The sequence below is a fragment of the Gadus chalcogrammus genome, chromosome 21 (genome assembly GCF_026213295.1).
Source record: "Gadus chalcogrammus isolate NIFS_2021 chromosome 21, NIFS_Gcha_1.0, whole genome shotgun sequence".
Classification (NCBI taxonomy): Eukaryota; Metazoa; Chordata; class Actinopteri; order Gadiformes; family Gadidae; genus Gadus; species Gadus chalcogrammus.
Genome location: NC_079432.1, coordinates 1,658,883 through 1,684,790, shown reverse-complemented (window position 1 = coordinate 1,684,790; position 25,908 = coordinate 1,658,883). Strand labels below are relative to the sequence as shown.

The 25,908-nt window shown below is 52.9% G+C and overlaps 1 protein-coding gene across 4 annotated transcripts; it reads left to right on the top strand.

Annotated features, from left to right (window-relative positions):
- Nucleotides 1–742: 742 nt before the first annotated feature.
- LOC130374115 (sorting nexin-14-like) lies at nt 743–23,350 on the top strand. Of its 4 annotated transcripts, none has more exons than XM_056580705.1 (29): nt 764–968; nt 1,233–1,385; nt 1,779–1,899; nt 2,510–2,586; nt 2,881–2,959; nt 3,086–3,129; nt 3,314–3,401; nt 3,894–3,978; nt 4,460–4,616; nt 5,307–5,382; nt 5,482–5,526; nt 6,480–6,560; nt 6,710–6,824; nt 7,252–7,407; nt 7,868–7,992; nt 8,352–8,410; nt 8,907–8,933; nt 10,075–10,204; nt 10,866–11,052; nt 12,880–12,963; nt 14,055–14,155; nt 14,369–14,480; nt 14,935–14,975; nt 16,816–16,932; nt 18,065–18,188; nt 18,688–18,852; nt 18,935–19,030; nt 21,999–22,090; nt 22,393–23,350. In XM_056580705.1, exons 2-29 carry the CDS (start codon nt 1,246–1,248, stop codon nt 22,450–22,452), a joined length of 2,784 nt encoding a protein of 927 aa, XP_056436680.1. In that variant the 5' UTR covers nt 764–968; nt 1,233–1,245; the 3' UTR covers nt 22,453–23,350. The 4 variants fall into 4 exon arrangements, with proteins under 4 accessions (XP_056436682.1, XP_056436680.1, XP_056436679.1 ...); XM_056580704.1 differs by having other exon boundaries at nt 764–995; nt 22,393–23,349; XM_056580707.1 differs by lacking the exons at nt 21,999–22,090; nt 22,393–23,350 and adding an exon at nt 21,506–21,797 and having other exon boundaries at nt 743–995.
- The last annotated feature ends 2,558 nt before the right edge of the window (nt 23,351–25,908 follow it).

Below are 25,908 nucleotides of genomic sequence, written 5' to 3'. Positions count from 1 at the left end.
CAGTATTTTTATTGTTAAAAATAGACTTAAAAAATCCAGTCATGTAACCAAGTTCATCTGGAGTTTCACATGGAAAACATGGAAGAGGTGGTTTTGCGTGTTTTGTTCTTATTAAAGTAATCATTAACAGTAGCGGCCCTGCTATTGGCTGTGTTGTCCTGTCACTCACGTTGGGTCCTTGACTCGTCCAATGTCTGTTACATCCTCCGCACTCCGTGTCTACGTCAACATCATTTCAAACAAGGTTATTGTGTGTATGTGGCTAACGGGTGTTTGCATTCTTGCAAATACATTGTTTTATACTATACATTGAGGCGAAGTAAACTTATTTTTCTAATAAAGTTATTAAATAAAACATTTGTCTTGTTAATTATGTGTTTTTTATCTATGTATATTAAGCGTTTGGTTTCATGAGATTTGTTTACTCATAATTACACACCACTGAATTTGAATACCAATAATTATTTTATTTTCAACATATGTACAAAATAATTGAATCAGTCAATCTTGATATCTAAACTATTCTGTTTTATCTAATCCTTTGGATTAGGGATTATGAGTGTTTTAAAGCCTCAGGAAGGTTGGCAGTTAAAGGTCAATTTATGAAGCGCCTGTTGGATTCAATGTTTTCTGGTTTGTGTTTTTATATTATTATTGAACAAAAGTTTAGTAATTACATTCTGCCCTCCGTCCCGCCCCGTCCTCTGACTCCGCTCCTCTTGATCCCACCGGAGAACCAACCAGTCGCTCCCAACCGGAACTTCTCTCCGCCCCGCCCCGTCCTCTGACTCCACTCATCCGGGTCCTGCTGGAGCAAATACCAGGCGCTCCAAACCGGAACTCGTCCTCCAGACTGGAAAACAAACGGCTGTCAGTGAAGTGGTGGAGTTTAAAACATGGAAAAGAAGAACCTACTCGGGTGAAACCATCGTAACCAGTGACCGCTCGGAGTGTTTCTGCGGGACGCGGTGCGTGGTGCCGTCACAACCCGTCCGGTTCGTCCCTGTTTGATACCGTTTAACACCGCTCACCGTCCGCTCTGTTCAGGAGGCTTAGCGCCACTAGTCCATCGATACTTCATCAGTTCTGCCAGATGGGGAGGGATATCTGGCCCCACAGTGTACTCAACCTAGCATAAACTCGCTGAAATAGTTTTCCTATTACTTTGTTGTACAACTATTATTAAAGTGGCGGTGTCATGTGACGGCTGTGGTGACCCCCTCTACCCGCAGGTCCCGGGTCGTGATGGCGGGGCTGATCCGGAGATGTCTGGGCCACCTGAGGCGGTGGCTGAAGGTGGACCTGCTCCGGGAGGCGGGCCGCCAGTACCCGCTGTCCTGCTGCGTACTGTCCTCCCTGCTGTTGCTCACCGTGCTGCTCAACAGGTGAGCGGCGCTCAGGTGGTCAGCAGATAGGGGCTGAGGTCTGGGCATGCGCAGCTCTGTAAATCCCCGGACACCACCTCCTATATCTATCGTAATCTGTTTTCTATATAGTTAGACAGACAGACAGACAAGGGCGTACACTCACACACGCACACACACTCTGATTCAAACTGCACAGAACTCACACAGTTCACACCAGACAATAACAAAGTCTCCAAATGCGTGAAGAACGAAATGTCACCAGTATTCGTACAAAGAAAATGGTGTTTCTCCCAACCATTAACACGACAACAAAGTACATGTTGAGCATGCAACCTACAAAAGTGGTTGTGGAGTTATGTGTGTGTTTTGTGAGTTGATTGACGGGTTGTTGTCATGACGCCCCCCCGTCAGGTACATCCACATTCTGTTGGTGTTCTGGTCCTTCCTGGCGGGCGTCACTACCTTCTACTGCTCCCTCGGGCCCGGCTCCCTGCTGCCCAACGTCCTCTTCACCGATAGGCCCCGCAGCAAGGTGAGGCCCTCAGTGTTCTTCAGGGGTTTAGCAGGGGAAACATGTGATAAACTAAATTTAAATACAACTTTCTTCTTTTTACTACCGGCCCTCCGGTGTTTAATTACTACTTATAATTGCTTCAGGTTGATTAAACGTTATACAATTGTGGATTTCATGCGGTCACAGTGGCTGAGAATGTAAATTGATGTTCTTTATTAATTGACCAACATAAATGGATGTAAAACCTGCTGATTGGTGATGTTTTTGCTGTTGTTACGGTATAATTTAGACCAGGGACGTCACTACGATTTAGAGGCTGGGGGGGGGGGGGGGGGGCTTAGCCCCAAGCATTTTCTGAAGTGCATGTGTGTCTAACTTCTAATTGTATTAGTATTTATTTCCACTCATATTCTGGCTTATTTTGTTAAGTGCAGGCATGTTATGATTTCCTTGACAGCATATTTTATTGTTGTTGAGTATGATTTAGACGTGATTCTGTTTGTTTCGTCTTTGATTATGTTTTATTGTTGTTGCGGTATCATTTAGACGTGGTTCTGTTCGTTTCGTCATTGATAATGTTTTATTGTTGTTAGGGTATGATTTAGACGTGGTTCTGTTTGTTTGTCAGCGGCCGCTGCAGCAGGAGCTGTTCCCGCTTGGCAGCAGTTGCGCCGTCTGCGGCAAGGTGCGCTGTAAACGACACCGGTACGTCAAACCATCCACTTAATGTATTCTTATCCTCTTCTTGGCTCTTTCACGGTGTTCAAATATAATATTACTTTAAAAACAACAAGAAATCATCAGTTATGCATTGAAAATGTGTATTGAAAGTGTCTCTAAAGCTAGGCTATATTATAACGCGGTAACTATCTTTTCTCTGAACTTCTCTGTTGAGTTGTGTAGAGTGGGACCCGGCTCCCCCTCGTGGTCGTTCGAGGCACTGCAGTTGAGTCCGTAGTGTCGTCCCTACTGCGGTTCTGATGTGGTTTGTGTTAACAGGCCCACGCTGCTCTTGGAGAACTATCAGCCCTGGTTGGACCTGAAGGTCCACTCCAAGGTGGACGCCTCCATCGCCGAGGTACTAAAGTTACTCTGTTTTACTTATAAAAGGCAAATCGGAGAATGCGTAGAACTTAGTTTAGCGTGTGTTTCACTCTGGTTCAATCCCCAAACACAGCCATGTTTGTGTCTCTCTGGTTTGTAGGTGTTTGAGCTGGTGCTGGAAAACTTTGTGTACCCGTGGTACAGGTGAGTCTGGACCGCTGCTCTGTCTGTCTGTCTCTCTCTCTCTCTGTCTGTCTCTCTCTGTCTGTCTCTCTGTCTCTCTGTCTCTGTCTCTGTCTCTGTCTCTGTCTCTCTCTCTCTCTCGGTGCACACTAGTGGAATGAGGGAGAGAGAGAGAGACTATTGATTGGGTGTCTCTCTCCCACAGGGACATCACAGACGATGAGGCCTGTGTGGACGAGCTCAGGGTGACCTTCCGCTTCTTCGCGTCCGTGGTGGTGCGGCGAGCGCAGAAGGTGACGGAGGAACACACACTGTCCATCGCCAACACACTGTCTATCTCACACACTCACACACACACACCCTCAGTCAGACACACATACATTCAGTCAGTCAGTCAGTCAGTCAGTCAGTCAGTCAGTCCCTCCCTCCCTCCCTCCCTCCCACCCTGACCCAGTCAGTAGTGACGGTGTTGTGTCCCCAGGTGGACGTCCGTCCCTCCGTCCGTCCGTCAGTCCGTCCCACCCTGTCCCAGTCAGTAGTGACGGTGTTGTGTCCCCAGGTGGACGTCCGTCCCTCCGTCCGTCCGTCAGTCCGTCCCACCCTGTCCCAGTCAGTAGTGACGGTGTTGTGTCCCCAGGTGGACGTCCGTCCGTCCGTCAGTCCGTCCCACCCTGTCCCAGTCAGTAGTGACGGTGTTGTGTCCCCAGGTGGACGTCCGTCCCTCCGTCCGTCCGTCAGTCCGTCCCACCCTGTCCCAGTCAGTAGTGACGGTGTTGTGTCCCCAGGTGGACATCCCGTCCGTGTTTGCGGACAAGGTGATGACGGCGGTGCTGAAGCACATCGAGGTGATGAGCCGGGTGCAGCAGAGAGGTAGGACGAGGGAGACCGGGGGGGGGGGGGGGCTGGACCGCACCTGGTGGTCACTGACTCTGTGTGTGTGTGTGTGTGTGTGTGTGTGTGTGTGTGTTTCTCATTCTGTGTGTGTGTGTGTTTCTCATTCTGTGTGTGTGTTTCTCATTGTGTGTGTGTGTGTTTGTGTTTCTCATTGTGTGTGTGTGGGGGGTGTGTGTGCATGCTTGTGGTGTGTGTGTGTGTGTGTTTCTCATTCTGTGTGTGTTTTTTATTCTTTATGTGTGTGTGTTTCTCATTGTGTGTGTGTGTGGGGGTTTTATTCTTTATGTGTGTTTCTCATTGTGTGTGTGTGTGTGTGTGTGTGTGTGTGTGTGTGTGTTTCTCATTGTGTGTGTGTGTGTGTGTGTGTGTGTGTGTGTGTGTGTGTGTGTGTGTGTGTGTGTGTGTGTGTGTGTGTGTGTGTGTGTGTGTGTGTGTGTGTGTGTGTGTGTGTGTGCAGGCCCCGGGGGGGAGGGCCTCCAGCAGGCCGTCCTGGAGGCCTACGGGGCCGACCTCCACCTGGCGCTGCGGAGCCGGCGGGAGGAGCTGCTGTACCTCCGCAGTCTGGCCCAGCTGCTATTCAGCCATGTGCTGCCGCCCAAGGCCACCGGCTGCAGGTGGCCCCGACCCGCACATCAAACGCACCCTAATGCTCCTCCACTAGCGAGTCACTAACCCCACCCAGGGTCACTCTATTATAGTCCTCCTCTAGAGGCACTAACCCCACCCAGGGTCACTAACCCCACCCAGGGTCACTAACCCCACCCAGGGTCACTAACCCCACCCAGGGTCGCTAACCCCTCCCAGGGTCACTAACCCCACCCAGGGTCACTAACCCCACCCAGGGTCACTAACCCCACCCAGGGTCGCTCTATTATAGTCCTCCTCTAGAGTCTCTAACCCCACCCAGGGTCACTAACCCCACCCAGGGTCACTAACCCCACCCAGGGTCACTCTATTATAGTCCTCCTCTAGAGTCACTAACCCCACCCAGGGTCTCTAACCCCACCCAGGGTCACTAACCCCACCCAGGGTCACTAACCCCACCCAGGGTCACTAACCCCACCCAGGGTCACTAACCCCACCCAGGGTCACTCTATTGGACTCAACCCTCCACCTCAACAAGACGGGGGCCCCGGGGTTCAGTCGCCCCCTCACAATGAACCGCCTGCACCGGGCTCAGTGGTGGAGGGGGGAGGGGGGGGGGGGGGAGGGTCTTCTGGAGGAAGGCTGGTCATCATGTTGTACCCTAATAACCGGTGTGTCAGTGGCTGAGCTAACTGGGGTCACTGGTGGGGTCCCCCCAGGTCTCTGGCTCTGCTGCTCCGGGAGGTGGTCTCGGGCTCGGTCATGCTGCCCACCATGGACTTCTTGGCCGACCCGGTAAGTGGGGTTCAGACTCAATGTGTGGGTGATGGCCCCCCCCCCCCCCCCCCCGCGCTGACCCCCCCCCCCCACTGACCCCCCTGCTCTCTGTCCCAGGACACGCTGAACCTCATGGTGCTGCTGCTGGTGGACGACGGCCCGGTAAGGCTCGGCCCCGCCCCCCGCCCCCTGGGGCTCCAGACGGTCCTGCTAGTGTACCCCCTCTGAGATATTGTTCCAGCCGAGTACCCCTTTCACCGGCTAAACATTTTTTTGGGGGAGAGGTGCTCGTGAGAAACTTGGGCCTGAGCTTCATGACACTGTTGGCTGATTTCTCCCCCCAAAAGAAGCCCACCGCCCAGGGGAGGGTCAGAGAGGGGAACCCCGTTCAAAGAGACTCACCTGAAACTGACGACATTTCGGTGTTGTTTATTTTTCTCTGAGTCTCGTTTCTCCTTGTTTTCAGAATCACATTTCAACCACTATTCTTGATTTTCTTTTTATTGTTGATCTTTCAAATTCAAACGTGCACAGGGTGAATGATTTGATGTCTTTGTATTTGTCTGAGTATCCCCGGTTGTACTCCAAAGGACCCCTAGGGGTACTTGCACCCGCCAATTGAGAACCACTGGTCTAGACCTCCAGCTGGGAGCTGGTATCTGCCAAACATGAGTGGTTTGAAGTGTTTCTGCAGTACCGCCCCTCTGACTGTCTAACCCCGCCCCTCTGACCGTCTAACCCCGCCCCTCTGACCGTCTAACCCCGCCCCTCTGACCGTCTAACCCCGCCCCTCTGACCGTCTAACCCCGCCCCTCTGACCGTCTAACCCCGCCCCTCTGACTGTCTAACCCCGCCCCTCTGACTGTCTAACCCCGCCCCTCTGACTGTCTAACCCCGCCCCTCTGACTGTCTAACCCCGCCCCTCTGACTGTCTAACCCTGCCCGTCTGACCCCACCCCTCTGACTGTCTAACCCCGCCCGTCTAACCCCGCCCCTCTGACTGTCTAACCCCGCCCCTCTGACCATCTCACCCCGCCCCTCTGACTGTCTAACCCCGCCCCTCTGACTGTCTAACCCCGCCCCTCTGGTTCTCTAACCCCCCCCTCTGTGTGCAGCTGGAGGAGCCCAGCGAGCCCCCCTCCGCCCTGGTCCCCTTCCTGCAGCGCTACGCAGAGGTCCGCAACAAGAAGGCCTCGGTACGTCCGTCTGTCCGTCCCAGCTGAGAGGTTCTGGGTTCAAACCCTCTTCGATGGCCTATAGATCTGTTATAACAGAAGGTTCTAGAACTAATAGATCTGTGTGTGTGTGTATGTGTGTGTGCGTGTGCGTGTGTGCGTGCGTGCAGGTCCTGAAGCTGGAGCTCAAGGAGATCCGGGAGCAGCAGGACCTTCTGTTCCGCTTCATGAACTTCCTGAAGCAGGAGGGTGCCGTGCACGTGCTGCAGTTCTGCCTCAGCGTGGGTGAGCTGGAGCGCGCACACACACACACACACACACACACACACACACACACACACACACACACACACACACCTATGTATACAGCTATACATTACACACACACACACACCCCTAAAGTATGAACGGGTGCGACACAATGGTACGACATTTATAAAATGGAGCGAGATGAAGGGATGAAGTCCACTTGCACAAGACCCCCTGTGGTCCCGGTGAGGGTCCCCCCTGTGTCTGACCCCCTGTGGTGCCGGTGAGGGTGGGGGTCCCCCCTGTGTCTGACCCCCTGTGGTCCCGGTGAGGGTGGGGGTCCTCCCTGTGTCTGACCCCCTGTGGTGCCGGTGAGGGTGGGGGTCCTCCCGGTGTCTGACCCCCTGTGGTCCCGGTGAGGGTGGGGTCTCACGGTGTGCCCCCCCCCCCCCCCCCCCCCCAGAGGAGTTCAACGACCGCATCCTGAGGCCGGAGCTGAGTGAGGAGCAGCTGCAGGCGCTGCACGGGGAGGTGCAGCACCTGCACCAGGCCTACTGCCTGGACCACAGCCCCGACAAGATACGCCTCCAGCCCGCCATCGTGGAGGAGATCCAAAACAGTAAGGACGCTGCCCCCACCGCCCCCACCGCCCCCACCCAGGGGGGGAGGACTGGGGGAAGGACGGAGGAGGGAGTGAATGAGTGGAGGATGGAGTAAAGGACGGAGTGAATGAGTGATGGACGGAGTGAAGGTTGAGTGAATGAGTGAAGGGTGGAGTGAATGAGTGAAGGGTGGAGTGAATGAGTGAAGGGTGGAGTGAATGAGTGAAGGGTGGAGTGAATGAGTGAAGGATGGAGTGAATGAGTGAAGGACGGAGTGAAGGGTGGAGTGAAGGATGGAGTGAATGAGTGAAGGGTGGAGTGAATGAGTGAAGGGTGGAGTGAATGAGTGAAGGGTGGAGTGAATGAGTGAAGGGTGGAGTGATTGAGTGAAGGACGGTGTGAATGAGTGAAGGATGGAGTGCTCTGAATGCTGGGTGTGAGGTGCGGGGGCCTGAGCTCCTGCTCTGTGCTCCCCAGTCGCGGAGGGCCCGTACCCGGGCGTGGTGCGGCTGCAGACGCTGCCCTGCCTGTTCCAGGCCTACGAGCACGTCCTGTCTCTGCTGGAGGACGTCTTCACGCCCATGTTCTGCCACAGCGACGAGGTAGGTCGATGCTGAGGAACCCTGGGGGGCGCCCACTCTGGGGGGGCCCACCCTGGGGGGGGGGGGCACCCTGAGAGGGGTCCCTCCCTTAGGGGGGTTCCACCCTTGGGGGGTCCCACAAACGAATCAGTCCTTATATGCATTGGCCAATGTCTCTAAATCAGTTGTGAGTTTTTGCACCCTTTTAATATTCTTGTTTAGGCACATCCATTCTTTATATTATTTATTTAGTTTTCTCAGAGGGGGTACACTAGTAGAAAGCGTTGGAGCACAACTGAGTTAGAGTATGGCGTGGTATAGTCTTTGGGGGGCCGTGTTGTGTGGAGGGTGGGCCTCACTGAGTGTGTCTGTGTGTTCAGTACTTCAGGTACCTGCTGAAGGGGGCGGAGTCTCCCACCAGGAACTCTAAACTCACCAGGTGTGTTCCCGCCTTTCGTTTCCGTCTGCTGTTCCTACCCTCCGTCAAACTTCCTTTTTGGATATAGTTTGGAAACTTTATTTTGAAAAGGTGGAGCTTTCCCACACATCTTGGCAAATACTGGACATTTCCTTTGTAATGTCCAGTATTTTACATCATACACATACAAAAATACAGTGAGGAGCTCCTTCACTGTATGTTACAGTGAGTTACATGTTACTCCTCACTGTAACACACAGTGAGTTACGTGTTACTCCTCACTGTATGTTACATTGAGCTACATGTTACTCCTCACTGTAACATGCAGTGAGTTACGTGTTACTCATCACTGTAACACACAGTGAGTTACGTGTTACTCCTCACTGTATGTTACAGTGAGTTACGTGTTACTCCCCACTGTAACACACAGTGAGTTACGTGTTACTTTTCACCGGTGTCATGTAGGCTCATCCCTTTGAAGCCCTAGTTGCTAAACGTGATGTTGGTGTTGTTCCAGGAATAGCTTGAGTTTGGACGAGCTGAGGTGAGTCTGAGCCCAGCTTGTTGTTCAGCGCTGCGTGTGGAACGAGCGCCAGCAGCGCATGAACACCACCTGCATCCCTTTGCAGTGCTTGGGTTGTGTTCAATAAGCTTCAATAAGTCTTGTTAGTGTGGTGTTAGGAGTGTGAGCAGTGCGGCTAGCAAAGCCATCGGTCGCTAGCTGTCTCAGCATGAAGAGGCTCAATGCTATGTTAGCTGTCTCAGCATGAAGTGGCTAAATGCTAGGCTAGCTGTATGAGCATGAAGCGGCTAAATGCTAGAATAGCTGTATGAGCGTGAAGTGTCCAAATGCTAGGCTAGCTGTATGAGCATGAAGCGGCTAAATGCTATGTTAGCTGTCTCAGCATGAAGCGGCTAAATGCTAGGCTAGCTGTATGAGCATGAAGTGTCCAAATGCTAGGCTAGCTGAATGAGCATGAAGTGTCCAAATGCTAGGCTAGCTGTATGAGCGTGCAGTGTCCAAATGCTAGGCTAGCTGTATGAGCACGAAGCGGCTAAATGCTATGTTAGCTGTCTCAGCATGAAGCGGCTAAATGCTAGGCTAGCTGTATGAGCATGAAGTGTCCAAATGCTAGGCTAGCTGTATGAGCATGAAGTGTCCAAATGCTAGGCTAGCTGTATGAGCATGAAGTGTCCAAATGCTAGGCTAGCTGTATGAGCATGAAGTGGCTAAATGCTAGGCTAGCTGTATGAGCATGAAGCGGCTAAATGCTAGGCTAGCTTGCCGTCATCAGCACCCATCATCAGAGTGATGCTGGTCTGCCTGGTGTATCCTAACACGCATGCTGCGCTACAGTGACCTGCTTATCCATAAGACGTGTACTGTGGCTGCATCGTTAAGGAGCAGGTTCAGGGGTCAGGCCCAGGGGGTCAGGGGCCACACCTTTGGCCCCGGAGGTCAGGGGTCAGAGCTACGGTGACGCGAAGCAACGAGTCCTATGGCTTCATCACGCTTTCAAATCTCAAAATCGTGTGTGTGTGTGTGTGTGTGTGTGTGTGTGTGTGTGTGTGTGTGTGTGTGTGTGTGTGTGTGTGTGTGTGTGTGTGTGTGTGTGTGTGTGTGTGTGTGTGTGTGTGTGTGTGTGTGTGTGTGTGCGTGCGTGCGTGCGTGCGTGCGTGCGTAGGAACGCGTCGAAGCGCGGCGAGGCGTTTGGGATCACCCGCCTCGGCAGTAAGATCCGGGGGGTCTTCAAGAACACGACCATGGAGGGCTCCATGCTGCCCGAGGGTGCCGTCACCGACCCCGACGAGGCCGTGAGTGGGCGCACATTCAGACCCCGCCCACACCCAGACCACGCCCACACCCAGACCACGGCCACATCCAGACCCCACCCACATCTAGACACAGACCACACCCACATCAAGACCCCGCCCACATCCAGACCACACACGCATCCAGACCCCGTCCACATCTAGACACAGACCACACCCACATCAAGACTCCGCCCACATTCACACGCAGACCACACCCAGGCCCCGCCCACATCCACTTGGTTCCTCTCTGGTTCCTCTGGGTTCCAGGTGATGGTCTGATCTCCTGAGGCCACAGTGGTGGTGCTGTGGCCTCTGTAAGATAAGGCTGTGGGTGGTGCAGGTGGAGGAGGCCACGGTGGTGGTGGTGGTGCTGTGGCCTCTATAAGTTAAGGCTGTGGGTGGTGCAGGTGGAGGAGGCCACGGTGGTGGTGGTGCTGTGGCCTCTATAAGTTAAGGCTGTGGGTGGTGCAGGTGGAGGAGGCCACGGTGGTGGTGGTGCTATGGCCTCTATAAGTTAAGGCTGTGGGTGGTGCAGGTGGAGGAGGCCACGTGGTGGTGGTGCTATGGCCTCTATAAGTTAAGGCTGTGGGTGGTGCAGGTGGAGGAGGCCTCGTGGTGATGGTGTTGTGGCCTCTATAAGTTAAGGCTGTGGGTGGTGCAGGTGGAGGAGGCCACGGTGGTGATGGAGGACGACGGGCCGGCGGAGGTGGCGAGCTCGGCGGGCTCCTTGAGGAACCTGTCGGCGTGGGGCATCAGCATCCCCTACGTGGATCTCCATGACGACGAGGCCAAGAGGGAGCGGGTCCCCGTGTTCTGCATCGACGTGGAGCGCCACGACCGCCAGGAAGGTGGGGGGCCACTCACACGCCCACTTTACACTCACTCTCTCACTTTACACTCACTCTCTCACTTTACACTCACTCTCTCACTTTACACTCACTCTCTCACTTTACACTCACTCTCTCACTTTACACTCACTCTCTCACTTTACACTCACTCTCTCACTTTACACTCACTCTCTCACTTTACACTCACTCTCTCACTTTACACTCCCTCTCTCACACGCCCACTTTACACTCACTCTCTCACGCCCACGTTACACTCACTCTCTCACACACCCACTTTACACTCACTCTCTCACACGCCCACTTTACACTCACTCTCTCACACGCCCACTTTACACTCACTCTCTCACACGCCCACTTTACACTCACTCTCTCACGCGCCCACTTTACACTCACTCTCTCACGCCCACGTTACACTCACTCTCTCACACACCCACTTTACACTCACTCTCTCACACGCCCACTTTACACTCACTCTCTCACACGCCCACTTTACACTCACTCCCTCAAGCGCTCACTTTACACTCACTCTCTCACATGCCCACTTTACACTCACTCTCTCACACACCCACTTTACACTCACTCTCTCACACGCCCACTTTACACTCACTCTCTCACACGCCCACTTTACACTCACTCTCTCACACGCCCACTTTACACTCACTCCCTCAAGCGCTCACTTTACACTCACTCTCTCACATGCCCACTTTACACTCACTCTCTCACACGCTCACTTTAAACTCACTCTCTCTCACGCCCACTTTAAACTCACTCTCACACGCCCACTTTACACTCACTCTCTCACACGCCCCCTTTACACTCACTCTCTCACACGCCCACTTTACACTCACTCTCTCACACGACCACTTTACACTCACTCTCTCACACGCCCACTTTACACTCACTCTCTCACACGCCCACTTTACACTCACTCTCTCACACGCCCACTTTAAACTCACTCTCTCCCACGCCCACTTTACACTCACTCTCTCACACGCCCACTTTACACTCACTCTCTAACACGCTCACTTTACACTCAAGCTCTCTCTTGCTCACTCTCCCATTCACTCACTCACCCACTCACTCCTCACCCTCTCACTCGCGGTCTGGATGTTCTGCCTGATGTCTGCTGGCCACCAGGTGGTGCCGTAACGCTGTTGAAACGGGGCTGCGATCACGTATCAAAGCCTGTTGTTTAGCTGGTTTCACTTCGCACACACTCAGAAGAGAGCGCTTCTCCTTTCACCCGTCTGTTGTTATTCAGTGGAAACAGGCCTTTGATACGGGAAGCTCCAGGAAGGACTCTGTCTGGGCCAGGTCGTCTGAGATGAGATGTGTGATACGTTAAGGGCAGGGGTTCTCAAAGATTTGACAGCTGAGGGCCAATTTAGGAACCCAGAATTTAACTGAGAGCCGCCAAAGGAAAAATAATTAGGCGGGAAACGCCGTCAGCATCCCAGTGGTGAAAAACAACATTGCACCGTGGACCTCTGGGAGTGAGGTCAAGTGAGGTCTGAATCACGAAACTGAGGTTCATCCTTTCAAATTAATGTACAGTCCGATTAAAACTAAAAAATGTAACAGGATTTAATTGAAACCTAGAGAGAGCCGACTTTTCTCTTTATATTTATTTATTTTTGTGTAATTTAATATTGATATAATAAAAAAAATAAAAATAATTAAAATCTCTTTTTACATTTTTTACTTGCATCTGTATGTCATTGCGGGCCACCAGGAATCTTTCTGCGGGCCGCCATTGGCCCGCGGACCGCTCTTTGAGAACCAATGGTTTAGGGAATAATCAGTTGTGTGTATTGCGTGTCTCTCTAGTTGGACATGAGCCAGAGAAGTGGTCCGTGCTGAGAAGATACCTGGAGTTCTATGTTCTAGAGTCCAAACTCACCGAGTTCCACGGTGAGTCACTCCTTCATGCACAACGTTATACACAGTGCATGGACCAATCTCTCTCTCTCTCTCTCTCTCTCTCTCTCTCTCTCTCTCTCTCTCTCTCTCTCTCTCTCTCTCTCTCTCTCTCTCTCTCTCTCTCTCGCTCGCTCGCTCGCTCGCTCGCTCGCTCGCTCGCTCGCTCGCTCTCCTGAACCCTAACCTCTCTCGCCCTCCCTCTCTCTCTCTCTTCCCTTCCCGCCCTCTCTCTCTCTCTCTCTCTCGCTCTCTCTCTCTCTCTCTCTCTCTCTCTCTCTCTCTCTCTCTCTCTCTCTCGCTCTCCTGAACCCTAACCTCTCTCGCCCTCCCTCTCTCTCTCTCTTCCCTTCCCGCCCTCTCGCTCTCGCTCTCTCTCTCTCTCTCTCTCTCTCTCTCTCTCTCTCTCTCTCTCTCTCTCTCTCTCTCTCTCTCCCTTCCCGCCCTCTCTCTCTCTCTCTCTCTCTCTCTCTCTCTCTCTCTCTCTCTCTCTCTCTCTCTCTCTCTCTCTCTCTCTTCCCTTCCCGCCCTCTCTCTCTCTCTCTCTCTCTCTCTCTCTCTCTCTCTCTCTCTCTCTCTCTCTCTCTCTCTCTCTCTTCCCTTCTCTCTCTCTCTCTTCCCTTCTCTCTCTCTCTCTCTCTCTCTCTCTCTTCCCTTCTCTCTCTCTCTCTTCCCTTCTCTCTCTCTCTCTCTCTCTCTTCCCTTCTCTCTCTCTCTCTCTCTCTCTACTGAACCCTAACCTCTCTCGCCCTCCCTCTCTCTACTGAACCCTAACCTCTCTCGCCCTCCCTCTCTCTACTGAACCCTAACCTCTCTCTCTCTCTCTCTCTCTCTCTCTCTCTCTCTCTCTCTCTCTCTCTCTCCTGAACCCTAACCTCTCTCGCCCTCCCTCTCTCTACTGAACCCTAACCTCTCTCGCCCTCTCTCTCTCTCTCGCCCTCCCTCTCTCTACTGAACCCTAACCTCTCTCGCCCTCCCTCTCTCTCCTGAACCCTAACCTCTCTCGCCCTCCCTCTCTCTCCTGAACCCTAACCTCTCTCGCCCTCCCTCCCTCTACTGAAACCTAACCTCTCTCTCTCTTCCAGGCTCTTTTGCTGACGCTCAGCTTCCCTCCAAGCGGATCATCGGACCCAAGAACTACGAGTTCCTGGTGTCCAAGAAGGACGAGTTTGAGGAGTATCTGCAGGTACCTTGAACCAGACGCAAGGCCAGGCGCCAAACCAGTCTGTTAACCTCCCACGCAGTGAGCCCCAGGCCAGGGGTGATGGTGGTAATTAGTTTCATCCCCCAGCGTTTCTTTTTAAGAAGTGTGTGTGTGTGTGTGTGTGTGTGTGTGTGTGTGTGTGTGTGTGTGTGTGTGTGTGTGTGTGTGCGCGCCTGCGTGTGTGTGTGTTCTCAGAGGCTGGTGCAGCACCCGGAGCTCTGCAACAGCCAGCTCCTGGCCGACTTCCTGTCTCCCTACAGCATGGAGTCGCAGTTCCTGGAGCGCATGCTGCCAGACGTCAACCTGGGTACACGCCCCCTCCTCCACCTCAGAGCTAGACCCCGCCCCCTCCTCCACCTCAGAGCTAGACCCCGCCCCTCTTCTCCACTTCGGAGCTAGACTCCGCCCCCTCCACTACCTCAGAGCTAGAGACACGCCCCCTCCTCCACCTCAGAGCTAGACCCCGCCCCTCTTCTCCACTTCGGAGCTAGACTCCGCCCCCTCCACTACCTCAGAGCTAGAGACACGCCCCCTCCACCAACTCAGAGTTAGACTCCGCCACCTCAGAGCTAGACCCCACCCCCTCCTCCACCTCAGAGCTAGACCACGCCTCCTTCACCACCTCAGGGCTAGACCCCGCCCCCTCCTCCACCTCAGAGCTAGACCACGTGTCACATTACATAAAACTGTGTTCCATCGATGGTTTGGACACAGCTCCGTCACCCACCCACAGTTTGATCTAATGTATTTTTCTCCTGCAGGGAAGATCTTCAAGTCAGTCCCTGGGAAGCTCACCAAAGAGGTGATGCATAAACACACGCACATGCACATATACACACACAGATACCCAAACACCTGCGCATATACACAGTACACACATAACCCAGGTGTAGAAGGGAGCTTCTCCTGTTCTCCTGACAGCTTGTAGCATTCCAGGGAGGAACAGAGGGCAGAATTGACATATCAATAAAGTTGAGATTCCCCTCTTTGAAAGACCAGCCGCCACTGACACACACACATATAAATATCCAGACTGACAACCACAAGCAAGCACACATACACACAGGCCGACAAACGCATGCACAAACAAACACACGCACACCCACATATGCACAATATATACACACACACATATATTAAGTACATGCACACTTTCACATGCAAACACATGCACGTTGACACATACACACAGGCATGCACAAACACACATGCACAAGCACACATACATAAATATGCACACGCACTTGCACAAACACACATATACACCAGTGGCGATTGCTTTAAGACTGCAAGGGAAGCTCGGCTTCCCCTAAAATGTCTAAAATTAAATGATCAAATATCTGTTGGGTTAACAGTTCATTGACTAAAAATGCGTTTGAACACGTTCATCTCAAAGACAGTTCAGAATCAGATGCTTATCGTAGGTCGACTGACTCGACTTCCTTCTCATACATTCCCGTAGCGTCACGGTGAGTTTGCCTGTTGAAGTTCAGCGTCCAACCACTTCAATGGGGCTGCATTGAACAGCTTTTTTTTAGTGCGTCGAGAGTCGCATTCATTGGCTAATGCTGCGATTATGTCCCTCCCACAGACGCTTCTGTGGGGGTGAATGGAGGGGTGGGCTGGCCTGGGCGCAGGGCTTCTGCGTGATGATTGGAGGGTCTGCAAAAGACTGAGTTGCCGTTTGATTGACAGCGATTTTGAACCATTAAACATCGCCGGAGCTCTCTTTAGTCCTCGGATCCTCGCAGATTTTTGCAAGCGAGTTGAAAGACAAACTGCAACCTATTTCTTGATATTTGCTTGGCGAAATTGCTAGACAATATTCATCGCACATTTCATGCACTTATACACACAATTCCTTTTTTCAGTTACAGAATTCCCACATTTCCTTGTTTGAGTTTAATATCGTTTTGGTAGTTGGCCATCACTTTTGATTCAGGTCTGAACTTCAAGTTAGACTTGCAGGGTGACAGGGGAAAGCTGTGTGATTTCTTGGTGTTCCTGAAAGACATGGAGTTGGACAGCTTTACAAACTGTTCTCATCAGTGGCAATGATTGGAGCTACATCTGCAGGTGTATGAAGGAGCGTCTCCTGTTTAAAGCGGCTCAATTCCTACACCTTTAAGCAGCATAGGCCGTTGAAGCAGCCTAGCTCTGCTGGCCATTCAGAGGAAACTGGTCAAGTCACTGGAAAAGACAGCTAATTGGTATGACGGGGTCACAAAGCATTTCCTTGGAAAGGAACAGAGGGCAGAATTGAGATATAAATAAATTGACAATTCATATGATGAAGGCCGAAAATGAGCTTCCCCTTTTTGAAAGACCATCCGATTGACTGATACACACACACACACAAACATATCCAAACTGACACCCACAAGCACACATTCAAATGGACCGACACACGCATTCACAAACCAACACGCGCACAAATGCACACACCCACACCCACACACGCACAATGACGACATCAGTAGTTTGTGTTTGTGTGTGTGTGAAGTGAGGGGGGTGGGGGGGGTACCGTATTGACACCCAAGTCACATTTTTGAACAGCCATAGTGCAACTTCAGCAGGAGTTCATTCCCCAACGAGAGTCCGACCCGTGACCTTTGACCTTTGACCCCCCCCCCCACCCCCAGCGAGGTCAGAACCTGGATCCCTTCCTGCAGTCATTCTTCAACTCGTGCGAGTCGCCCAAACCCAAACCCAGCCGCCCGGAGCTCACCATCATCAGCCCCACAGCGGACGACAAGAAGGTAGGCCTCCATCCCATAATACCCTGCTGCACCTCCACCCCCTCTAGGGCCTCCCCACCTCCACCCAATCACACACAGGGGGCCCGGTGTGTCTATTGTTCTCTGCCCGTGTGGTCGAGGGGCTCGTCCCCTGATGGTATCGGTGTCAGAACAGCTCTACGTGACGGAGCGAGTGCTAAGCGACTCGTTGACCGCGGGGACGCGGTGTGTAGTCTGTGGGCTACACACAGTCATACAGGTTCCTGTCTCTGCAGCTCCTCAGTGTGTAGTCTGGGGGGTCTCTGGTGTGTAGGCTGTGGGGTCTCTTGTCAGAAGGTTCAGGTCTCCTGTCTCCTCAGTGTGTAGTCTGGGGGGTCTCTGGTCAGTCGGTCTCTGGTCAGACGGTCCTCCTGTCTCTGCAGCTCCTCAGTGTGTAGTCTGGTGGGGTCTCTGGTCAGTCGGTCTCTGGTCAGACGGTCCTCCTGTCTCTGCAGCTCCTCAGTGTGTAGTCTGGGGGGTCTCTGGTCAGTCGGTCTCTGGTCAGACGGTCCTCCTGTCTCTGCAGCTCCTCAGTGTGTAGTCTGGTGGGGTCTCTGGTCAGTCGGTCTCTGGTCAGACGGTCCTCCTGTCTCTGCAGCTCCTCAGTGTGTAGTCTGGTGGGGTCTCTGGTCAGTCGGTCTCTGGTCAGACGGTTCTCCTGTCTCCTCAGTGTGTAGTCTGTGGGGTCTCTGGTCAGTCGGTCTCTGGTCAGACGGTCCTCCTGTCTCTGCAGCTCCTCAGTGTGTAGTCTGGTGGGGTCTCTGGTCAGTCGGTCTCTGGTCAGACGGTTCTCCTGTCTCCTCAGTGTGTAGTCTGTGGGGTCTCTGGTCAGTCGGTCTCTGGTCAGACGGTCCTCCTGTCTCTGCAGCTCCTCAGTGTGTAGTCTGGTGGGGTCTCTGGTGTGTAGTCTGGGGGGTCTCTGGTGTGTAGTCTGGGGGGTCTCTGGTCAGTCGGTCTCTGGTCAGACGGTCCTCCTGTCTCCTCAGTGTGTAGTCTGGTGGGGTCTCTGGTCAGTCGGTCTCTGGTCAGACGGTCCTCCTGTCTCCTCAGTGTGTAGTCTGGTGGGGTCTCTGGTCAGTCGGTCTCTGGTCAGACGGTTCTCCTGTCTCCTCAGCTCCTCAGCCCGCTGTTCCAGAACAACGCCAACCTGGCGGACGGCGCGGACCGACGGCAGAACCAGAACCTCTTCATGGAGATGGTGTCCGTCAGCGGGCTGTACGACCACATGATGCACCTCGGTGAGGCTAAACAGAGCTGTGCTGTAAATACAAACGGGAACAGAATACAGAATATGGTTTCAGAATAATAACTCAAAACACAACTACCTCTTTGGACACACGCAGGAGATATCAAACCCTGACGCACTTTCTCAAATAGTAACAGAAACACACAATTCTAGACTGCCCGCAACAAGTCTCCCCCCTCCACTAGGCCCCAACCAGCCTCCACTGTGCATTGGAAAGGACGCTATTAGTTAAGTTACGGTTCATCTTTGGAGGAAATAGCTGTCATTGTTACGTTTTAAATACTTATGTTCACACTTTGACCTTTTTACGTGTTGGTTTCCCGTTGAAGGGTTTCAGTTTCGGTAAGGGTTTGGTGTGGTCGTGATCTCAGCGGAAAGCAATGCATCATAGGAACCCCCCCCCCTGTAAGATCCCCCCCCCCCCCCCGGGGTTCCTGCTGATGGCGGGGCTGGGTGTGCTAAGCCTGTCTCTCTCTCTCTGTGGCGGGCAGGGCGACAGGTGTTCCGGATGCCCGACTGGCTGCACCACATGTTGAGCGCGGGCCGGATCCTCTTCAAGAAGTCCTTCGAGGCGTACATGGACCAGTACCTCCAGGGCAGGGTGGACACGCTGCTGCAGGAGCACCGGCTGGTGTCGCTCATCACCCAGCTCCGAGGTGCCCGTCTCACCCCCACCCGCGGGTACAGGCCTCGCCTCAGAGGGGCCCGTCTCACCCCGTCTCCCGTCTGTCTCTCTAGACGCGGTGTTCTGCGAAGGCAGTGAGGAGAGGAGTCCGGAGGAGCGACAGAAACGCGCCAAGCAGACGTTTGAGGAGATGATGAAGTATTTACCAGGTCAGAACCAAGAGTGCACCGTCACCTCCTCCGTCACCTCCTCTGACCTAAAACACCTTCACCTCCTCTGACCTAAAACACCTTCACCTCCTCCGTCACCTCCTCTGACCTAAAACACCTTCACCTCCTCCGTCACCTCCTCTGACCTAAAACACCTTCACCTCCTCCGTCACCTCCTCTGACCTAAAACACCGTCACCTCCTCTGACCTAAAACACCTTCACCTCCTACTTCACCTCCTCTGACCTAAAACACCGTCACCTCCTCCGTCACCTCCTCTGACCTAAAACACCTTCACCTCCTCTGACCTAAAACACCTTCACCTCCTCCGTCACCTCCTCTGACCTAAAACACCTTCACGTCCTCCGTCACCTCCTCTGACCTAAAACACCATCACCTCCTCCCCACTTTTACACCATCACCTACTCTATTATGTCCTCCGTCACCTCCTCTCCACGTATACACCATCACCTCCACCATCACCTCCTCTGACCTAAAACCCCATCACCTCCTCCGCCCTGATGGAGGAGCCTGACGTGGCTGAGGCCTCCCCTCCGGCTGCAGTACGGGGGCCTCCACTAGGGGGCGGTCTGCCCAGTCAGTAGTGGCTCCGCAGGCTGGTCGTGTCTGCGTCGTCTGGAGAGCCTCACCTGGAGGGGGCTCTCTGGTCCGATGGGCCTCGCTAGGCTACAGCCAGTACCGCTAGCCGCTAGCCGCTAGCCGCTAGCCGCTAGCCGCTAGCCGTTAGCCGTCGATCTGTGAGCCACCGGACAGTATAAAGCAATCTCTCTCTAACAGCAGATGTCAGTCTAGGGAGGCCCCAGAGCTAGACGTCTATAAAACAGGAGAAACCCTTCATCAGTCATCGTCACTCATCTCCTCGCTCCTCGCTGGGGCTCTGGCTGGGGGTGGGGGTGGGGGTGGAGGTGGAGGTGCAGGTGGGGGTTCCCCTTCTTCAGGGTGTCTTCGCCCGGGACTCACGAGAAGCGACTCTTGGTGTGTCGTGGCAATTTCTCTATCAGAGTTTGCGTCTAAGACAGATGAGATATTTAGATGCAAAAAGCACACAATTCTGTTGACCAATGATCATGTATATTTGTAATAAAAGTAGGAACAAAGATACATCACAACATGCATCAACAAACAACGTAACAGGCAAACATTACAATAATCTGAGGCCTCAGATGGGAGCTTCTCTTTGCGTGTTACTTCATTCTCTGAAGGTACGCTGGGGAGAAGTCCACTGAGTGATTGAATCAATGAGTTCTTGTTCACTTCGGTTGGCTTCTGGAGGGGGTGTGTCCCCCAATAAACCAAAAGCCTTTGTGTACCAGATGGTTATCTTTACAACTGAAGCTGCCCTTGATGCCATTGGAGGGGGTGGTGGCCGTGCCATCTAACCCTCTGGCTTCGTTGACGCTAGCCAGGGGGTCGAGGAACAGGCCCATACATCAAAGGATTGCATGGAAGATGATTTACAACACACGAAAAGATAGGAACAGGCAGGCAATGAAATGCATCACACGACCCTCGAACGTTCACACTTTAAATGACCCAAAAGGAGAGCAGAAGGCAGGCAATATATGCGTCACACAAAATAGTAACAAAACTTAAGTTCATAGATAGACCAAAAACGTAACAACATGTAGATTTTCCATCACAGGTGGCAAACAGAGAAGACTCGGCTGTTTCCAGAGTGCCGAGGAGGCACCCTGCTGGGAGGGGGTGAGGAGCTCTCCCTCACCCCCCCCTCCCTCCTTCAGAGAGTCAGCCGCTGGTGCTGACGGAGCGTCTGTGAGGCTGCTCACCAACCACCGGCCTCACGCGTGTGTGCTGGTCTTCGGAGGGTTTATGGTCTTATATAAAATAACCCCTCTGGTGGCCCTCAACCGGCTCCTGAGAGGCGTAGCCCTGAGCCTGGCTGGTGACTCAGAGCCTGTCTGTCTGCCTGCCTGCCTGTCTGCCTGCCTGTCTGTCTGTCTGCTCCTGGTTCAGCCCCAATTCCTCAGCCAAACCACACACTGCTCCCAGGAGAGTGTGCGTCTTAACAAGCCCTTCTCAAAGACGTGTAAACAGACACGTAAACCCCGGCTCGGATGGCCCCCGGTCGTCTCACGCCTTTGACGCGGTGATCGGATTGTTGTCTCTTATTTTACTGCACAAAGAAATGTGGCGTACATCTGGTCTGTCTCCCGGCCCTGACAGAAGAGACAAGTCCCTCACAGAAGAGCCGGCGTGTCCAGACTAGCGGCGCACTGTGTGGGAAGCTCACAGAGGCTGAGGCGGAGATTAACAACGCAGTAAAGAGCCTGGGAGTGAGCAAAGCTAAGATTAGCTCGGTGTTGTTGGACTCTTGTAACGATTGTGGTAGATGGGCCTTCTAGAGCTAGGGGTTCGTATGGTACAATACCAGTGCTGTGTAGCAGGGGTTCTGCTAATGGACGCCATGTGTCTTGCTGCATTGTTCTCGCTCCAGGACTGTTCCGGGAAACGATCTTCATCATCTACCAAGGGGCCGTTTTTAATGAGACGTATTTTCAAGCAACAGCAATGCTAAGTATTGATATAAAGAGGTGATCTGGGTCCTGGATGACCCACCTTTGGCCCAGGACGGACAAAATATTCGTACATTCATGGTCATTAAAATGACATTATTCCTGTTTCTGTATATTGCTTCCTATATCGAACGTTTTCCATACATTGATCATCATTGTAGTTTTTCCCCTCCTCCGTCATTTTTGCGATGCATTCTCCTGTTGACTAATGTGTGTTTGTCTTTGTGGGTATGTGTGTGTGTGTGTGTTTTTGTGTGTGTGTGTGTGTGTGTGTGTGTGTGTGTGTGTGTGTGTGTGTGTGTGTGTGTGTGTGTGTGTGTGTGTGTGTGTGTGTGTGTGTGTGTGTGTGTGTGTGTGTGTGTGTGTGTGTGTGTGTGTTTGGGTATGCGTGTGTGTGTGTGTGTGTGTGTGTAGATGTGGTGGAGAAGTGTATCGGTCCGGAGAATAAGTACGAGGGGATGCGCCTGCTGTTCGACGGCCTGCAGCAACCCCTCCTCAACAAGCAGGTAACCTGAGAACGTCACCGTCGGGGTGCCCCTCAGGGCGACGCCTCGCCCACACTGCCCCCGACGAGCTGGCTGTCGCCCTGAGGGGTCGACTACGCCGTCGGTGGGTAGTATTGCAAAGCGCTTTGGATAAAAGCGCTCGATAAATCCAATCCATTCACCATTAATAATACACATTGTACATTGTTCACCCGTAGCCGAGAGGTTACGGTTTAAGGGTTGGCTTAGATCGTTCCATTTTATTCATTTTTGTGTGTGTGTGTGTGTGTGCGTGTGCGTGCGTGTGTGTGTGTTCCCCTCAGATGTCCTACGTTCTGCTGGACATCGCCGTTCAGGAGCTCTTCCCGGAGCTGTCCGGCTGAGGGGTGTCCCTCGCCCCGGCTGAGGGGTGTCCCTCTCCCCGGCTGAGGGGTGTCCCTCTCCCCGGCTGAGGGGTGTCCCTCGCCCCGGCTGAGGGGTGTCCCTCTCCCCAGAGCCATCCCCACATTCCACTGTACATTAACACTCAAATAAACACTTTATTTATTGACTTAACGAAGGCTGCCTGGTGTCTGTCTGTAGTGGGACCAGTACTGTGAGGATAATACCAGTACTCTGATGATGATACCAGTACCTCACCAGTACTGTGAGGATAATACCAGTACTTTGATGATGATACCAGTACCTCACCAGTACTGTGAGGATAATACCAGTACTCTGATGATGATACCAGTACCTCACCAGTACTTTGATGATGATACCAGTACTGAGGTGGTAATACCAGTACTTTGATGATACCAGTACTGAGGTGATAATACCAGTACCACACCAGTACTTTGATGATGATACCAGTACTGTGGGGATAATACCAGTACTGCACCAGTACTGTGATGATAATACCAGTACTCTGATGATAATACCAGTACTGTTGTGCTGATTCAGGTACCGTACCAGTACTCTGATGACAATACCAGTACTGTACCAGTAATGTGACACCAACATCCCTATGGTGATGTCTGTGGTTCTGCCCCATGTGGTGCTCTGGTCAAAGCACAGTGCATCCTGGTTATTGGTTAACCAGTGGGAGTTGAACCCCCAACCTGGCTGTGTCATGCTCTACGATTCTTTTAATATTTGCTCTGATGTTATTCTGTCACGCCCTTCACGGGCTGCCAGCTTCGCTTTAGCAGGTCCAGATAGTTAATCTGTTGCCAAGCAACAACTTAACAACAGCCTCATAGCAACTGTCACATCATGATGATCCGTTCCAGCCTCTCTCCGTTCAGAGAGGCCGACCGTACGGCACGAAGCGCTGTGTGTGTGTGTGTGTGTGTGTGTGTGTGAGTGAGAGCGTGACCGAGAAAATGTGTCTTTGTATGGCAGTATGAGTGAGAAAGTGCCAAGTGTTAGTTGTGTGTGTGCATATGTGTGAATAGAAGTGTGTGTATTGTAGTGTTGGTGTGTGTGTGTGGTAGTGTGTATGGTAGTGTGTTGGTGTGTGTATGGTAGTGTGTGTGTGTGTATGGTAGTGTGTTGGTGTGTGTATGGTAGTGTGTTGGTGTGTGTATGGTAGTGTGTTGGTGTGTGTGTGTGTGTGTATGGTAGTGTGTTGGTGTGTGTGTGTGTATGGTAGTGTGTTGGTGTGTGTGTGTGTGTGTATGGTAGTGTGTGTGTGTGTATGGTAGTGTGTTGGTGTGTGTGTGTGTATGGTAGTGTGTTGGTGTGTGTGTTTGTGTATGCTAGTGTGTTTGTGTGGTAGTGTGTTGGTGTGTGTGTATGGTAGTGTGTTGGTGTGTGTGTGTATGGTAGTGTGTTGGTGTGTGTGTGTGTATGGTAGTGTGTTGGTGTGTGTGTGTGTGTATGGTAGTGTGTGTGTGTGTATGGTAGTGTGTTGGTGTGTGTGTGTGTATGGTAGTGTGTTGGTGTGTGTGTTTGTGTATGCTAGTGTGTTTGTGTGGTAGTGTGTTGGTGTGTGTGTATGGTAGTGTGTTGGTGTGTGTGTATGGTAGTGTGTTGGTGTGTATGCTAGTGTGTTGGTGTGGTAGTGTGTTGGTGTGTTTGCTAGTGTGTGTGTATGGTAGTGTGTGTGTGTGTATGGTAGTGTGTTGGTGTGTGTGTGTGTATGGTAGTGTGTTGGTGTGTGTGTGTGTGTATGGTAGTGTGTAGGTGTGTGTGTGTGTATGCTAGTGTGTTGGTGTGGTAGTGTGTTGGTGTGTGTGTGTGTATGGTAGTGTGTAGGTGTGTGTGTGTGTATGCTAGTGTGTTGGTGTGGTAGTGTGTTGGTGTGTGTGTTTGTGTGTGGTAGTGTGTTGGTGTGTGTGTGTGTGTGTGTGTGTATGCTAGTGTGTTGGTGTCCTGGTGTTGCGCTGCTCTCCTCTGAGGCCTTACTTGTTATTCCTGAGCGGAAGAGGAACCGACGGTTCTGCCACACAGAGCCGCATTGTTCCCCCCCCCCCCCCCCCCCCCCCCGTCTCCTACGAGGTCCTCAGACCTTCTGGAGAAAACCCTCTGGAACATTCAGTGATTCACGTCCTGTTGACGCGGTCTCAGGCCGCACAATAAGTGTCCGGTCGGGAATCAAACCCGCGGCATGGAGGCCGACCCGTCCAACCCGTCACTGGGTTTAGAAACCCTTTTAGAACGGGAAACAGATCCGTGATCTGATTGGACGCGCTCCGAGATGTGGGTGTGACCGGGTCCGGACTGAGCACAGCGTCAAGGTGGAGGACCAGAGCAGCCCGCTACGTCCTGGGTGGAGTCAACGCTGGGTTGGCGCTCCCCTGTCGTCATGGTGTTAAACCAGCCAATAGCGCGCCAGGGGGAAAAGCCTACTAGGTGATTGGCTCCAGCAAGAGCGTATCGGAAGCAGACAGAAATGTATTGCTCTTCTCCAGACCCTTTTGCAGGGCGAATTTAAAACGTCGGCAGAATGGGGGGGCTACCCAGTCTAGGTCTGGAGGCCACTACAGAGGAGGTCTGGGGGCCAGCAGCAATGTTACTAGAGTTGTTCCGATACCGATACCAGTATCCTCAGATACGGCCTAAACTGCATTACCGGGTATCGGCGAGGACGCAAGTCTATGCGCTGATCCAATACCGTCACGTGACTCATTTACTACACAGGCCGACATTACATTGCTGTCATCCTAAGAGAACCCTTCAATAAGAACAAGTGCTGTTAGTAGTTACAATGCTAAATGCTGTATCCGTTTATACTCTGTATCGGCCGATACTCAAGTTCAGGAATAGGCATTGGTATCGGGAAGGAAAAAAATGGTATGGGAACGTCTGGAACTGTGACGCAACACGTAAGTGTGCACAGTGGGGGGGGGGGGGGGGGGGCGTGGAGCGTGGAGCGTGGCCCGGGACGTGCCCGTCGACCGGTCGCTGACTTCTGGTCCGCATCCTGGGGTCAGAGGTCAGGACTCTCCCACGACCGGAGGCCACCCAGGAAGAGGAGGAGGAGGGGGAGGAGGTGGAGGAGGAGGGGGATGAGGAGGAGGAGGAGGAGGAGGAGGAGGGGGAACAGGAGGAGGAAGGAGGAGGAGGAGGGGGAGAGGAGGAGGAGGGGGATGAGGAGGAGGAGGAGGTGGAGGAGGAGGAGGAGGAGGAGGAGGAGGGGGAACAGGAGGAGGAAGGAGGAGGAGGGGGGGGAGCAGGAGGAGGAGGGGGATGAGGAGGAGGAGGAGGAGGGGGGGGGGGGGGGGGAGGAGGAGGAGCAGGAGGAGCGAGAGGAGGAGGGGGAACAGGAGGAGGAGGGGGGGGGGTGGAGGAGGAGGAAGGAGGGGGCCGTAGAGCAGCTTTGCGGACACTTGAGCGACTGACAGCAGATGATTTAT

Bases quoted from the DNA above. Each gene is read 5' to 3' on its own strand.
- LOC130374115 (XM_056580705.1), top strand. From the start codon at position 1,246: ATGGCGGGGCTGATCCGGAGATGTCTGGGCCACCTGAGGCGGTGGCTG. The intron at 2,587-2,880 runs GTACGTCAAACC...TTGTGTTAACAG, and splicing joins GTGCGCTGTAAACGACACCG to GCCCACGCTGCTCTTGGAGA. The intron at 14,481-14,934 runs GTACACGCCCCC...TTTCTCCTGCAG, and splicing joins GCTGCCAGACGTCAACCTGG to GGAAGATCTTCAAGTCAGTC.